The sequence below is a fragment of the Diachasmimorpha longicaudata genome, chromosome 2, assembly GCF_034640455.1.
Source record: "Diachasmimorpha longicaudata isolate KC_UGA_2023 chromosome 2, iyDiaLong2, whole genome shotgun sequence".
Lineage (NCBI taxonomy): Eukaryota > Metazoa > Arthropoda > Insecta > Hymenoptera > Braconidae > Diachasmimorpha > Diachasmimorpha longicaudata.
Window position 1 is genome coordinate 149082 of NC_087226.1, and position 17492 is coordinate 166573.

General features: G+C 41.2%; 2 protein-coding genes across 2 annotated transcripts; both read right to left on the reverse strand.

Moving 5' to 3' along the window:
- Window positions 1-1262: 1262 nt before the first annotated feature.
- LOC135172588 (uncharacterized) lies at window positions 1263-6972 on the reverse strand. The gene is made up of 2 exons (XM_064138733.1): window positions 5415-6972; window positions 1263-5350 (listed from the first exon to the last, which is right to left on the reverse strand). The coding sequence occupies exons 1-2, from the start codon at window positions 6970-6972 to the stop codon at window positions 1263-1265; spliced, it is 5646 nt and encodes a 1881-aa protein (XP_063994803.1).
- A 6559-nt stretch (window positions 6973-13531) lies between these two features.
- LOC135170291 (uncharacterized) lies at window positions 13532-17045 on the reverse strand. The gene is made up of 6 exons (XM_064135995.1): window positions 16772-17045; window positions 16464-16679; window positions 15584-15757; window positions 15282-15476; window positions 14596-15038; window positions 13532-14364 (listed from the first exon to the last, which is right to left on the reverse strand). Exons 1-6 carry the CDS (start codon window positions 17028-17030, stop codon window positions 14011-14013), a joined length of 1641 nt encoding a protein of 546 aa, XP_063992065.1. The 5' UTR covers window positions 17031-17045; the 3' UTR covers window positions 13532-14010.
- Between the last annotated feature and the right edge of the window lie 447 nt (window positions 17046-17492).

Here is a 17492-nt window from a genome sequence, read left to right on the forward strand (position 1 = left end):
GGTTACTTACTTGGTGAGTAGCTATTTGATTTCTACTTTACCTAATGCTGACTTATTCACACTTGCGGTCGGTAATGTAGAGTGCTTACTTGGTGATGCCGCTTTCTGAGGTCGGTTGAGTCCCACTGAGGTTCGGCTGAGTTCGGCTTCACGAGGTGTTCCGACGATTCGAAGAAGCACGTTGAGTCCGGGGTGTCGGTGTTTATGGTTGAGTACGCCTGAATGTAAACACTAGACCCAGGGTTTGGTGATGTTCTTTGACCTTGTCCTTTTGTTAGGCCCGTGAGGAATGTTGACCGCACGTACCTGAGTGTCAATTATCGCTGCACGAACTTTCCACTGAACAAAATTCACAATGTAATTTTTCCACCGATTTCCCAAATCCGGCTCGAAGGACCAAATGTTTGAGATAGCGACGAGTATGCGGTGCCGATTTGGGATCGGTGGGAAAAATAAAAAGACACAAGACACGTTAGACTGTTGGGGGATGCACTGTTTAATTTATTATAAATAATTTGAGGCGTAACCTCGCGTCTTTGAGAGAATTTTACAGTTAAAGCTTGTTAATTTCAATTCACGCACTGCTGGTGATGTACTAAGACCTTTAGAGAGTTTACATACGCGATTGAAAATTGAGGCTTTCTTTGAGATAGTTAATTGAGAGATAACTACAAACACTGTAACGTCTGTTATTCGTCAACGCTGTAGATGAACTGGGGTTCAGAAACGTCCGTTGAGTAGACGAATCTAAACGTGTGATAGTTTTTGATCCATCTATAGGATTTTGAGAGAAACTGTATAAATCTCAATAACTAAACATGATAGCTAGTTATCATCGCGATAGTCTCCAATTGGTGATGTACAATTTGATAATTATGGAGAACACTGTATTGTGATAAGTTGAGTCCGAATTCAATTCGCGAATATTCTATCGAGAATTACTTATTGCGTATTCACTGTTGACTGTTGAGTTATTCTAGACTGTTCGAGATTGAGAGAAACTGATTGAGAACGAATTGAGAAAGAATTATATCTGTTTTTGGATCTCTTTATATACCCAAGGGTTGTGTTGATGGGATTAGCAACCCAAGGATTTGGAAGGTTCGAGACGAATTCCTCAGTTTGAATGCTCTCGAATTCTTCGCTGGAGAATTGGCTAAATTTTCTCTCTCTTTTAAACATCCCGGGGGCCATTCATCATCAGGGATGATGAATTATCTGTCTTGAGCTTCTCTTCTACGGTGGATGGCTTTGGTGGGTGTCTAATCCTCTTCTTGCTCTGGCTCCTCCTCTGGAGGTTCTTCTGCTGGAGGTGGGTCTGTCGGTAGGAGGCAGAGCTTGGCGATGGGTCTTTTGAAGATTGAGCTGGTGCTGGTGATCCTCTCTAAGATGGGAGTTCCATTTTGTTGTGTTGGAACTGATGCTTTTGAGGTCCTGATGGTTGCAACTCTGGTTAGGCCATCTGCTCCTGGGTGAATTTCTATTACTCTTGCGAGGGGCCATTTTGCTGGAGGATAATCTTCGTCGATCATCAGGACCATGTCTCCAACCTCGATGTTCCTCTCTCTCTGGTTCCACTTATAGATGGCTTGATATCGTTGGAGACACTCTCTAGCCCATCTGGACCAGAACTGCTGGATTTTTTGAGTAACCAGATTCCATCTTTGTAGTTTTCTGGGCTCTCTGTTGAGGAAGGTTGGTTCTGGTATGATCTGGAGTGGCTCACCGATCAGGAAATGTCCTGGGGTGAGTGCTTGGAGGTCTTCTGCGTCATCCGTCATTGGAGTGATTGGCCTCGAATTCAGGCAGGCCTCGATTTGGATGAGGATGCTGTTGAGTTCCTCGTAGGTGAATGTTGATGATCCGAGGACTCTCTTGAGGTGGAACTTGGTGGATTTCACAGCTGCCTCCCATTTTCCACCAAAGTGGGGTGCTCTCGGTGGTGAGAAGCTCCATTGAGTCCCCTGTGTGGCGAGGGCAGCTTGAATTTCGAGGTTCTCTCTAGAGGGTTGATTGTACAGCGTCTTGAGTATTGATGCTGCGCCAACAAATGTAGTGGCGTTATCGCTGTACATCACTTCGGGGATTCCTCTTCTTCCGGTGAATCTCTTATATGCCCCTATGAAGGCATCTGTCGTCTGCCTGGACACGAGCTCGAGATGAACAGCTGATGTGCTGAAACAGACAAAAACTGCAATATGCACCATAGATGGTTGGGCGTTTGTAGGCCGCCATTTGAGAATGGGAAGTGGACCTGCATAGTCCACTCCCGTGTGGAGGAATGCTCGTGTTGGTGAAGTTCTAACAGCCGGCAGTGGTGCCATTCGCTGTTGAGTCTGGCGTCCTCGGTGTCTGATGCAGATGGCACATTTCTGGATATGGGCTCTGACAGTGCCTCTGCCACCGATGATCCAGTACTTCTGTCGCGTGAAAGCTAGGGTGAGTTGTGTCCCACCGTGCAGAGTTTTTCGGTGAGCTTCTTCGAGGACTAACGTCGTTAGTCGAGACTGTCGAGGCAGGATTGCTGGGTGAATCTCTTCGGGATCCAGCTGTGAGTTTTTGAGACGGCCTCCTAGTCGGATAATTCCGAGTTCGTCTAGAGTGGGCGTTAACTTTGCCAGAGGATGACTCCGTGGTACTTGAGCGTTTCTCACGAGCAACCTATGAACAGAAGCAAAATATTGAGCTTGAGTTATTTTTACCCAGAATATCCTGGCCTCGGTGAGTTCTCTAATGGTGAGGACGGGCGTCTGGGGAACTGGCTGTCTTCTAAATCGCTCGATTGCTCTGTTCAGTGTCGCTGTTACTTGGAGTACCTTTTCCATTCTGGAGTACCTGTTGAGTAGTTCGGCTAAGGCATTGATCTTCATGGCCACTGGATAGGACGGTGACGGTCTTGCTTCGGTTGCTGCTACTGCTGGGACGTCTTCTATTGAGGAAGGCCATTCCTGGGGATCCTGATTAATCCATTCAGGTCCGGTCCACCATAGGGGATGTACTGCTAGTTCTTGAGGAGCTATTCCTCTTGAGGCACAGTCGGCTGGATTCTCCTTGCCGCTGATATGTCTCCAGCTTGCATCTGGGAGTGAGTCCTGGATTTTGATGACTCGGTTTTGGACGTAGTCTTTCCATCTTGAGGGGTGTCCTTTTATCCATGCCAGGGTTACCATAGAATCTGTCCATAGGTGAGTTTCTACTTCCCTGAGGTCGAGCATCTCTTTGGTGATGACCACTAACTTCGTAAGCAGGACAGCTGCGTTGAGTTCAAGACGAGGAATGGTCATACGCTTGATAGGAGCCACTCTTGTTTTTGCGCAGACCAGTACTGTTGAAGTAGGCTCATTGAAGTTCTCTGTCCTGAGGTACACTACTGCACCCATTGCTGCGGTGGAGGCGTCTGCGAATCCATGGATTTGGATTCTCTTCGTCTTGGATGAAATTCTCAACCATCTCGGTACTGAGATTTGATTCAGCGTATTGAGATTGAGCCTGAAGTCTTTCCATTGGCGTTGATAGTCTTCTGGTAGAGGTTCATCCCAGTTGAGTTTTAACTTCCATAGATCCTGGATGATTATTTTCCCTCGAGTGACTACTGGTGCGATGAGTCCCAATGGATCGAAGAGTTGAGCTATTTCTGATAGTGTTGTCCTCTTCGTGAACACTGCTGAATCAAACTCCTTTGATTTGTATTGGAATGTATCAGTGGTTTGATGCCAATACAATCCAAGGACTTTGGTGATAGGCTCTTGGAATTGGATTATCGATTGAGTTGATGATATTCCTAATGTCTCCAAGGCTTGTGGACAGTTGCTGCTCCACTTCTGGAGTGGAAACCCGCCTGCTTGGCAAAGACCACTCAGCTGCCAGGCGATTTCTCTGAGTTCTTCTGCGGTTTCTGCTCCACCATAAATGTCATCGACATATCTGCCTTTGGTGAGTGTCTCAACTGCGGCAGGATATCGATGGCCTTCGTCCTCTGCTAATTGCTGGAGCACTCTTAGAGATAGCCATGGAGAACAGTTGAGTCCGTACGTAACTGTGGTGAGCTCGTAGGTGATGAGCTGTTGTTGCGAATTGTACCACAGTATTCTCTGGAGATTCCACTGGTCCTTGTGAACTTTTATCTGTCGAAACATCTTGACTATGTCTGTTCCAAAGACTAGTTTGTGCTTTCTCAGCCATGTCAGGACGTTCATCGTATCTGCTTGGAGCTTCCCACCAGGATAGAGGATATCGTTGAGGGATATTCCTGATGAGGTTTTGCTTGAGCCGTTGAAGACTACTCTCAATTTCGTAGTGAGTGCGTCTTCTCGTAGAACCCCGTGATGCGGTAGATAGTATGCTGTGGAGGGTTCTTCTTCTATTGGTGCTCTCCTCATGTGTCCTAATGCCTCATACTCATCGATGAAGTCTCTATAGAGTTTGGCATAATTATCGTGTGCCTTGAGACGACGTGCAACTGACTGGAGTTGCCTTGAGGCTTTGAGCTTTGAGTTGCCGAGTGCTTCTGCTGATGTCCTTAGAGGGAGTCTAACTGTATAGCGCCCGGTCTTGTCTCTTGAGTGCGTGGACTTAAATATTTTCTCACACTGGAGTTCATCTGGTGATAGCTCTGAGTTCTGCGTTGTGGGTAATTCTTCCTGGGTCCAAAATCTTTGAAGAAGCTCTAGGAGTTGTTCATTGGAGGATTCCTTTACGGCCGATAATGAAATCCTTGGTGAACAACCTTTGCATTCGAATGGTCCGGATAGGATCCATCCGAATACGGTTTGTTGGCCAACTAATTGAGTATTACTGGAGCTGACTACTCTCTGCTTGAGGATCCGCCCATAGGTATCAGCTCCTAATATGATGTCTATTGGCCCAGGTTTGAGATAGTCTGGATCGGCTAGTTGAAGACCTTGGAGTGGGTCGATCCTTGGTGATTTGCAGGAGAAGGATGGTAGCTTCACGGTGAGTTTCTTGAGGACGTGAGCTTCAAGGTCAACTTGTTCTGACCCGTCGAGTGCGTAGAGTGTAATTGAAGCTACTCCTCTCGTGCGTCCTGCGTTCGTCTCTGCGATTCCGATGAGCTCAATTGATGATGACCTTATTGAGAGGTAGAGAGATTTTACTAGTTGCTCCGAGATGAAGGATAGCTCTGATCCTTGATCGAGGAGCATTCTTATATTCAGTGTGAAGCCTCTTGGAGATTGGATTCTTGCTTGGGCTGTGGCTAGCAACACACATTGGTGAGCGTCTTTTGATAGGTGACTCCGCTGATTATTGAGTATCTTCTGATTGCGTGTCTCTTCTGCCTTACTGATCGTTGCCGTGTTGAGCGTAGTCTTTGGTGATGTACTTCTCGAGTCTGTTGAGTTGAGTGCGATCAGTAAGGGTTCTGATTAAAGTGAATGATTTTTATGTACACTCACTCCAATCTGTCGACTCCTTCTTTGGAGGTGCAATCTCTGCCTTTGAGGTGGAAGCTACTGGCTCGTTCTGGTGCACCTCTCCCGAGGTGTGTGGGCTGCCTCCGTGGATCAGAGTGTGATGCCTGCGTTTGCAGGTGAAGCACGTCTTTTGAGTCTTGCACTTTGAGAAGACGTGTGGCCCTAGACAGTTGAAGCACAGTCTGGTGGTTGATACGAAGTCGTTCCTCTTAATTGGTGACAGGGCTATGAATTTTTCGCAATTCGCGATGAAATGCGACCCCTTGCAGTAAGTGCAGTTGTTACTGGGCTTTGTTGCTTCCCGATGATCAGCTGATTGAGTTGACGCGGTGAAAACCCTTCTTGTTCCTTGAGGAGATGCTGGTCGTGGTCGTAGGGTCTGCGACTTGGAATGGAGTCGTTCTCCTGCGTTGATGCCTCGTGCGCACGACTCCACGAAGTTGGTGAACTCCTTGAGTGATGGGAAATCCTTGGAATCCCCTACTTTGAGTTCCCATGCTCTTAGGGTCTCTGTGTCCAGAGATCTTCTCAATAGATGAACCAGCATCTGTTCCAAAATCTGGTCTTTTGGAAGCTTGGTTGTGGTGATCAGCTGATCAAACGTCTCCAGCGTAGCTGCTGCGTTCGAATTGAGGTTCTCTGCGTTCGCCTTAGTGATTTTGGGAAGACTGAGGACCCTGTTGAATAGAGCTTGTGCTGCTAATCTAGGATCCTCATATTTCCTCACTAATTTGTCCCATGCCTTCTCATAATTCTCCTCGGTGATTGTGAAGGTGGACAATAATTGAGAGGCTGGTCCCTTGAGTGCCTCCTTGAGACGAACCAGCTTCTGTACTGGTGGGATTGAGTCGTCCTTGCCCACCAGTGATTGGAATAGATCTCTAAATTGGCTCCATTTAGAGTGACTCCCATCGAACGTGATGAGGGAGATTCGCTTCAGTTGATTGGCCTGCTTAGTTGAGGTGGAGGCGTTCGCCTCCTCTTTTTTAAGTTGCCCTTTCAGTTGATAAATCAACTTTGAGCATTCCCGACGCCATGTGGTGGCCTTTTTATACCCCTCATAGGCCAGGTACTCCTGAGTGGGAAGCAGGTTGACCGCGAATTCCTTTTGAATGGTCACTACCTCGTTCCAGTCAGCTTCCAGCATTTTCTCGTGGCCCTCGAGTTCATCTAACGTGAGCCTAGTTATTTGAGTGGCCAGTTCCAGCAGCTCCTTGTGCAGTTCACTAAATCCACGCAGCTTTGTTCGGATTTGCTGGAGCTGGAAGTTTTGTAGCGCAGACAGATTCAGCGGGTCCGGTATTGGTGGCACCCCAATACATGATTCCCGCGTCTTGATGCGAGTTGGAGTGGGCTCTGGTTGCTTTTGCTCTGAGACGTCATCATTAACCTCTAATGATGACGGACCTGGAGTGGGCATGTCCTCTGTAGCTTCGGACACTCTAATACTTGGACGAGCAAAATTAGCATCCGCATCTTTAAATTGATCATCGAGAATCTCTTCGAGATCGTCTGGGTGTTTTTGGTGTAAGTCAGACATGGTTACTTACTTGGTGAGTAGCTATTTGATTTCTACTTTACCTAATGCTGACTTATTCACACTTGCGGTCGGTAATGTAGAGTGCTTACTTGGTGATGCCGCTTTCTGAGGTCGGTTGAGTCCCACTGAGGTTCGGCTGAGTTCGGCTTCACGAGGTGTTCCGACGATTCGAAGAAGCACGTTGAGTCCGGGGTGTCGGTGTTTATGGTTGAGTACGCCTGAATGTAAACACTAGACCCAGGGTTTGGTGATGTTCTTTGACCTTGTCCTTTTGTTAGGCCCGTGAGGAATGTTGACCGCACGTACCTGAGTGTCAATTATCGCTGCACGAACTTTCCACTGAACAAAATTCACAATGTAATTTTTCCACCGATTTCCCAAATCCGGCTCGAAGGACCAAATGTTTGAGATAGCGACGAGTATGCGGTGCCGATTTGGGATCGGTGGGAAAAATAAAAAGACACAAGACACGTTAGACTGTTGGGGGATGCACTGTTTAATTTATTATAAATAATTTGAGGCGTAACCTCGCGTCTTTGAGAGAATTTTACAGTTAAAGCTTGTTAATTTCAATTCACGCACTGCTGGTGATGTACTAAGACCTTTAGAGAGTTTACATACGCGATTGAAAATTGAGGCTTTCTTTGAGATAGTTAATTGAGAGATAACTACAAACACTGTAACGTCTGTTATTCGTCAACGCTGTAGATGAACTGGGGTTCAGAAACGTCCGTTGAGTAGACGAATCTAAACGTGTGATAGTTTTTGATCCATCTATAGGATTTTGAGAGAAACTGTATAAATCTCAATAACTAAACATGATAGCTAGTTATCATCGCGATAGTCTCCAATTGGTGATGTACAATTTGATAATTATGGAGAACACTGTATTGTGATAAGTTGAGTCCGAATTCAATTCGCGAATATTCTATCGAGAATTACTTATTGCGTATTCACTGTTGACTGTTGAGTTATTCTAGACTGTTCGAGATTGAGAGAAACTGATTGAGAACGAATTGAGAAAGAATTATATCTGTTTTTGGATCTCTTTATATACCCAAGGGTTGTGTTGATGGGATTAGCAACCCAAGGATTTGGAAGGTTCGAGACGAATTCCTCAGTTTGAATGCTCTCGAATTCTTCGCTGGAGAATTGGCTAAATTTTCTCTCTCTTTTAAACAGACATTTATTGTAGATAATTTCATTCTCTGCAAAAAATGTCTTGTGACAAAAGGCCGTAAATCCATTTGTTTACGTGATAATCAAGATAACGCGGTTATTGTTCCGGATTCCGCGAAAATCGCGAGCTATCCCCTCTGAAATTTGCCCGCGATTGTTTATCATTAATTATCTCGATAATGGGCTCTTTTACAGCATTTTGTCAAGAGACCTTTCTTGTTGTAAATTAAATTTACAATAAAAAAGATCTCTTGACAAAACACTGTAGGGCTATTGCATAATGAGATAATTAACATTTAAATAATTAGCTTTGGAACGCCAAGGGGGATGCCCGCGATTTTCAGAATTTTTCCACCAAAAAACACGTTTTGCCAATTATCCTGTAAACAAATCGGTTTACAACATTTTGTCAAGACGGTTTTTTTGCCAAAAATTCAATTTTACACATTAATGATCTTATCGAAAAATCGCGTAGATGTCTTAGTTTAATAATTAATCGCGGATTGTTGTTTAAATTTTACATCCAATTATTACATAAACAAATGGATTTACGGGACCCGCCATAAGACATTTGTTGTAGACAATTTGATTCTTTGATAATCAAGAAATCGCGTTTATTATTTAACGTGTTTATTATTATTTCGACAATTTTAAACATTAATTATGTAATTTAATCACCCCCTCTACTCCCCCCCCCAAGGTTTGTCTTGAAATTGGCAATGATTGAGAGAGAAATATCTCCCCCCCCCCTCTCTTCCTCTCACTAGCGGAATGGAACGTCCGTCCGTGGAGAAGGGGAAGCACGCACACCGCTTACCCGCGGCACACGGACGGACAGCCGCGCAAAGCTCGCGCCCCATTGGCCGGTCTTTTCACCCCCATATCTCGATAGGGGTGCGTCGGGGCGAAAAGTGGAAAAGGACTTTTCGGTTCCAAACCACCCCCCAAACACGCCGGTGCACCTTTCGCAATAAGATAAAGGGGACCCGGTATATGGCTGAAATGCAGAGATGCTTATGCGGAAATCAGAAACGACGACGACGATGAGTGAATGAATGAATAACACTAACCAACTCTCTTTGTTGGAGACGGGAGTCTGGGGGCAGGGACCTGGTAATATTCCTCGACTCACCCTGGCCCGGATGGAGACATGGATGAGACTTAGAATAATATTATACACCTTCTCCTGTATTTCTTTCAATCCCCAATACCCTTATCGACCTTTCACATGCTGGGTGTCAGGTGACGCGAAAGACCACCGGCGGAAGGTTCTCCGCGGGAAACATGTCTGTATCTGACACTCGTGGCTAGACGTGATCATGGTTGCTAAGTGTCCTTCGGTGATCTGAATTAGCCGACAGGCTGGATTTTCCCCAACGACCCTCTCCATGGCAGTAGATAACGGCCTAAGTGTTTGAGATCCTCTACTCAGAGTAAATCAATAGGCCATGCGAGGTTTCCGAACACCATAAACTGGCAAGGTTGTTTTGATAACGCATTGAGTATCCCTCTTGTCAACAATGGTGAGTCACGCTTCGCAATGACGGCAATCGATAAGCACGAGGTTTTTCAGGTGTCTTTGTAATTAAGGGAAAATGTGTGTTACAACTTCAAAGATATGGATTAGGCTTTAAGGGGTAACTGAGAAGTTTTACGATATGGGTGATAATGGATTCATCTGTCGTTTATAAAACTTCTATCTCATTATTTAAATAAATACGTAGGGGTACGTAAGAGTATTTCACTCACGCTCACTCGTGTTCCTAGCTGAGCATACGAGGGTAAAAAAACACTGTAGCCACAATAATAGCAATTATGTGGAAAAGTAATTTAGCCAACAAGAGCAAGCCGATGAATGAGACAGAACAAATGCTGGTATGCAATTACGAGGTAGAGCATAGTCTAATGTGTCATATTAATGATACTTAGGAGGCAACCCTTTTTTTTTCATTCTATTAAGGGTAGCCAACTCTCATCACCTATGTTGCTCATGTGGGATGACTGATTTTTTGTGTGAAATGAATGAAAGGACAAATGTGGGTATGAGTGAGATGAAAGTATGTCGCCAGAATGTATAAACCTAGACTCTAATATTTCAACGATTTACAAAGATTTGAATATTTATATGAATGTGTCAAATGTCCGTTGCATGGTAGAAGAAAGACCCATTGTTAGACTAAGCGCGAGAGAGAAATTATTTTTGGAAATGAGTGCGACTTGTGTGGTATGTCTTTGTGTATTTATGTGTATCCTATGAGTGGAATGAGTGTGAAAGAGAAACAATGTGACAGAGCGAGAAAGAGAAATACAACAAACAAATGTGTATGGATGGTGCGAGAGGACGAGGTATGGGTCAGTCTGAGGATGAAGTTTGAACAGTCAAGATCGTAGATCTTTATTATACCCTATGTATTTTTTTCATTATTAATAAATATTTTAAGTTTAATTAAAATTATTGCTGTCCCCTATACCCTGATCCTACACTCATGTTCAGGAAGAGATGCTTCATACAATTATGATAGGAATTCGTTTACTGGTGAGTTAGTGTAATCATACAATTATGTTTCACGTTTAGGTGAATTCATAAACTGGAAAGAATTTCTGTATCGGAAAATATGGTCTAGCGTACAACACTCTCAGGGTCACCAACAATTTATTGGAGAAAATTCTTTACTTTAATAAATGTGTTGTGACCTTGGCCTCGAGGAATTTTATAACAATTAATTCCTCTCGGCCGAATCACCAATAGTGGGAGAATTTTACTTTTCAATATATTAATTCAATCAAAATTCAATAGTCAATATTTCAATATATTAATATTGAAAAGGAAGGCCTGTAAAAATGATTATATTAAGTGGGCATAAAAAATAAAGACTAGGGAGAAATTTAAATATAATTGAATATTTCTCATCTCGTATCCCAGAAAATAAAATAGGGCATGGGAATTAGACTGAAATGGATTGATATTGCACGTCATCAACGAACCTAAAAAAATGTTAAATTTCAAATAATCTACTTTCTCTTGTTCTTCTATTACTCCAAATATTATCGCGCGTAAATTTGAATTTCAGTCGACAATTCGTAAATTGCAATAGGATATTTCAGTGTGAAAAAAGATTTTGTCATTCAAGTTCCCACTATATTATTTATACCTATATATTCTATACATCAGGATATGCCAGCACTGAGGAAACATCGTATTATTGAAAGTAACTAAGAGGACAACGTTGGATTCACTTCGGGACAGCGGGAGACTAGAAGCCAGGACGGACGATCATTAACGACTACGGAGATTAATACTGGCAATTTTGCTCATGTTTTTGTGTGTCTGTGTGTGTGTATGTTTGAACAATTTTGTAACAACTTCAGGGAATATTGCTCACTAAATAATAACCTTTTCGGTGAATATATAATATGTTATTGTTTCAAAGTGTATACAACATTCAGACGGTATGAGTGCACTAAAAAATCTATAAACATAATTGAAATCGATAAAAAAAAAATTATTTTTAATGACCAAGTGTACAGCTTATCAGTGATTTTTTAATGAAACCAATGAGGGATAATGGAGGACGTTAACTTGTGTCAGTAATATTTTTTACTTGTTGTGTTGACTGGCTTAATTATTCCTTCCATTCCATTCAGTAGATGTACAGAAATATGAAATTTTACCGCTCAATATTTTTGATATGTGCTATATCCGGCGGGGGAAATATTTAGAATTGTCTTGACTCTACGCTCGGATTCCATTAATACGTTGTCAAAACGCAAATTATTTAATTTATTACTCGGTCATATTAACTGTGTGATTTCGCTGGTCCGGACGGGGTTCGGGCAGTTAAGATCCCATCTTCCATCCGGGTGTCTTGCCGAGAAAACAGTCAAACACTTTATTATGGACCAACCGATATATGCAGCACAGCCGAAATACATTGCGGAAAGAATGGGGGATCTTCAATGGGCCCAGGCAGGACAAGCTCTTGGGTCATCTCGGGAGTCATTTTCTGCGTTCGCGGTATTTTGTAGAGAATGCATATGACTAAAGTGTGTACTACCTACGCGGCCATCGGAAACCCAGGTAGGAAAAAACGAATGGGCCAACCTTGGTACAAGCACGGCCGCCGAGCTGCCGTAGCTCGGCACCCGGGCTCCAGCCAAACTCGCGCCGAACTTGGCTAGACCCTGGGATGATAACACGGGGCCAGGCCTGGGACCGAACTTTGGCCAGACTTCGGTCGCCGTACTTTGGCCGCACTCTGGGCTTACCATTCGGCCCGAAATTGGCCCAGACCTATTGCCGAACTTTGGCCGCATTCTGGGCTGACCATTCGGCCCGAAATTGGCCCAGATTTACGACCAGAGCTGTGGCCAGGCTCCAACCGTTGCCTGTATTGGGTTCAGAATCACCAATAAATATATGAACGGTATATCTGATAAGCAGACATGTATTTATTACCTTCAACATTATACAGAAAACAGTTTTATTATGTGACAAAACTTATATTTAAATTTATTAAATCTATTGACAAAAAAACTCAGCCAATCAAAAACTTTTTTCCTCCTATCGACATAGTACATGTTTTCATCCGATTTTGGTTGAACAGTTAAAGATATGCAGTGTTTGTATCTCCAATTTTCATGAAAGATAATCACAACTATGAGATTTTTCCGCGAACAGAATATGAAAACTCAAAAAAATGATTGCAGGTATAAATTGTAGAAAAATCTTTTGTGGATTATTTTCATCCGCTTTTAAAATAAATAATCTACGTAGATCATTTGAATCCGAAATTTAATACGACATACCATATTAAGTCTTAATAAACTCTCTCTTACAATCTAATAATATTAGCAGTCAGTCTTCAGAATTCGAAGATTGTATTAACAAAATATCCAACAAAATAACGCACCAATGTTATTTTTTAAATTAGTAGTTTAGAATTGATAAATTATCGTGCTTCAATTCAAGCATGAAAACAGTCATTATAATAGCAATATTATGGATAATTTATTCCGCTATGGATGATAAGAATTAATTCTTATATCCATAGACAATTGCTGATACGAATTATCCTGATAAGAATTATTTTTTCATCTCGGAAAGACGTCCTTTTTTTACAATAATGTCTTCTCCATCTGCAACTCCGGAACACAGAATGATATTTAGTTGCATTGATTGTGTGCTAGTTCTATATAATATTGCTTATTATATTCACTCTTTCAAACAAACTTAGAAATATAAAAAAGTCTTGGATAGGATTACATATAACTAATTAATTTCAACCCTTAAATTTGAAATCTTTGGGGAATATGGACGCAGTCCGATTGTGAAACTTCAACCTTATAAATATTATTTGACTTGAATCACCAAATACTGAAAACAGCTCTCAATGGCTGAAATTACTTTCATTAGAATTTTTCTTAAAAATTAAAAATCCACTTATTATTTTTCCCTTTAAACTTTTGGACATAATATTTAATCCCTGAACCAACAACGGATATTTATTCCCGTGATCTAACTTATGAGGAAATGACATAGAAAATACTTTATTATGCTAAGATACATCACATTTTCCAATTGTTATTTCCATCTTCTGGATTTCCGACCTCGCCAGGAGAAATATAATAAATATAATTAATACTTCAATGACAGCCGAATACTAAACAATATTCATATATTAATATATATTCTGCCCAATGAAACGCCTCGCGATAAAAATATATTGATAATATAAACTTTTCCTATTAATCGTACCTTTTATCAAGAATATCACAACTAATACAATTACGAAAATGAACTAATGGAGTCATATTAACACAGTGATTTTACAATTCCATTTATCCCGGAAAAATGAAGTATTATCGATTGGTATCAAAGGAACAAACTGAATTATTCTCGTTATGATGACTTGACCCGCGTTGTCGTTCCTTACGCCCACCCTCTCGATCGCCAGAACGTGACAACCAAGTACTTACTTCTGACATTATCTTCTTCTCATCAGTGCTGGATCCTATTACCTCAATTATCACATCAATCAGTACTTTGCATACTGTAGTGTTATAAAAATTTTTCTTTTTCTTTCCGCCAGCTTCCTTATTTCCGTAACCAGAATAGTGCAGTGACACTGTCTTCCTCAGAACCGCAGATAGGATAGTGGAAACACATATTTTCATCTCTTTTTTATTGCTTATCAAAACTCTCATGAATAATCGCTAAAAATAAAAGAAGGGAAATTTTTTTGAATTTATGAACATGAGAAGACATCTTTGGGCTCATCGCCAGCGGGTTGGTTCTATAACCAAAGCGTTCCAGTGACGTAGACTTGAGTCCCGGTGATGAAAGATTTTTTCATCACCAGAAAACGAACCCAGTGCATGTGTCACCGCCCAATTTATTGATTTTACATAAAAAAGAAGAAAAACGATCAATTTCAGATATATTACCAGTGTTTCTACGAGATTTGGGTCCGTTGTCAATATCGCTTCGTATTCCTGGAACTTATCATCCATTTCAAATGGTAGTGGCGTAGACATCTGCTTCTGTATTTCAAGCAAGCTAGGACCAGAAGCTGGGGCTAGATTAGTGCCAATGATTGTGGTCTTGAGCTCATTCATAGACTGCTTTAAATCGTAAGCCATCCTGCGTCTTAAATTTTCGAGCTTTTCATCTAATTGCTGATCAAAGTAATCTCGAAGGGAGTTCAGGATTCGACGTTCATTATCAGCATAATGACTAGATGACAACTGGTTTTGTGGTCCCAGCATTTTTGGCATCTTAGCAGGGGGTACCATCATTGATCGTGAAGTTTTTGGAGTTCCTGGGCTCACAATCGAATTCAATCCGTCTTCAGCGCGTGTAGTAGACGATGCACGCCTTTTTCGGTTACCTTATGAAATTAAAGGAGGACCAAACGATATAAATTGATGGGTAGCAGCATCAGATGAAAAAAAAACTACCCAAGCCCCCACCAAAAATATATAATATAATCTAATTCTATATAAGTTCCGAATTTTGTAAAGAATGTTCAAAATATAAATTGGACCATTTTCAAATATTTATAAATATAAATTTTTTCATGCGGGAGGAACTTGGCCGATGATTGGTCATGGAATATCCGAGCCGATTTTACCTGAAGCGTTATGGACTAGTGGTGAAGGAGGTGTCAAATGAAGTTCTTTTCTTGTATTTCTCGCTGAGTCCATCGATTTTGTAGGTGACTGCAGAATTCCATCGGAGGAATCATTGCTCTCAGATTCATCAGTTTCGACGTCTTTAAGCAAAGTAATATTCTTCCTTGACCGCTGTTTAAATGATAAACATGCACCTGGAAATTATTGAAAATGATGATTTATCCCTGACCGGATCATTTAATTAACACGAACTTAGAATTACGTGCTACAGTCCCATATTACCTCAAAATTGATTTATTACCTGTTGGTACAGATCGCGATTTACTCGACATTTGCAAAAAGCCAGAATTATTTTGAGCCTTTGAGGCTCGAATCTCCTCAGGATTAGCTATAAGACAATCATGATTTTCGTCTTCAGAGTCAGATCCACTCTGGTAAATGCTTTGAAATCTTGTCTTTGGTTTTGCTTGTATACCTACGAAATTTTACAAGTTTGTAGTGAAGTAGTAACACAACGTAAGTTGTCTCCAGCCTTTGTTTTTTATAGCTATTTCAAAGTGGGGAAAGAATGCATGCATTTGAAAAAATATTTTTTTTGTAGAACCTATCGCTCCTACAAAAAAGGTTTCTATCAAAATTTTACCATTTTCCGTAGATGTTCACTTTGATTTACCTCTTCACAACAGAATTATAATGCTTTCCTACATAAGAGATGGTGGGGAAAAATGGAACGTTTCTCGTCCCCTCAACATTCCAATGCTTTTATGTATAAACAATCATATCAAGTGTAAATCATAAATTTTCCACTTTATCTTGTTCGCACGTAGTGATTTCTGTTAGCGACTCAATTTTTTGATGAGTAAAGAATTGCAATAAAAAAAAATAACCTAATATTTTTCGACCACAACATAATAAAAATTTTCTTATAAAATCATTCAATGCGATTCTCTCTTAAAACGATGTTTCGAGACAAATACACATGTAATGACTGCACAGATACATAATTAATATTTATTTTGTAAAAGATTTCAAAAATTCGGTCAATCTAATTCCCAATTTAGGGAACGATGGGTCTTTTGATGTTAAATACGAGAGTTGAATAAATTGGGGATGAATAATTGGGGTTAAGAGTGGTTATAATTGTTGATAATTGACTTTTACTTCATATTAACAGGACTTACCAGACTTTGGAGTTTGATTTCTAGGTGGAATCGGGATTTTAGTACTAAAGATGTTGTTTAGTTGAGACTTTGATGCAGTTAAGGGTTTTGCTGAAATTTTTGCTTTCGAGGAAGTTTCGGACCTCCCCCCCTTTCGATCATTTTCACCATCGGTTGTCTCACAGTTGAGAGTTACTTGGGCCTTTTTTAATCTTCTGCGACCCTGATCCAAATCAGCTGAACACAATCAACATATGATCCTTTAATATTGAAATGAACCCATCGAGCAATTCATCAAGTTATAAGTGGAGTCATTTCAATTTTTGTACCTGCTCCGGTGATGAAGCAAAATGGATAACTTTGCCAAGAGTCCTTGGGCGAGTGCAATTTTTCCAAGTAGTCGTCAAGTAGATGATATTCAGTTGTCGGTGGGAATTTACAGGTGTCTTCTTCTGCACTATTAAACCATTTTTTCGGCACCAAATCAATGCATGGTAGCCCTTTTTCGTTTTTCTCGAGAAATTCGATGACTGCGAATGGTTCGCTGAGATTTTTTGGATCGCGAGATGGATGTGAGGTTTCCGACATTTTAGGTTATGAAAAAAAATCACGATTCGTACAATTGAACCTGGTGTTTTCGAGTAGTTTCATATAAACTGATAACTTTGCAGAATGATGCATATAGCTTATTATTTAACAGAAAAAATTGCGTTTCTATTTCCATGTGTTTTGAACGGTTTTTTGTCATCACCCCACTGATGCTTCTTTTTTAGCGCCACTATTCCTTCAAAACGATTATATCACAAATATCTGTCAAACACTTAACACACATTTAATTCACATTAAATTCTCACTTCTTGTAATTTACCGTCAACTTAGTTGGTGAAATCCGAATTTGAGACAAAAAGCCCGATAAACGGATGATACGAGCAATTATGAAAGGTTATGTACACGGACGCCAGATCTAACCGATTTATGTCCCACTTGCATGTAACGACTCCACTATTGAAATTTTCTAACGACCTCGATGATCGGATTTTCATGTCGATT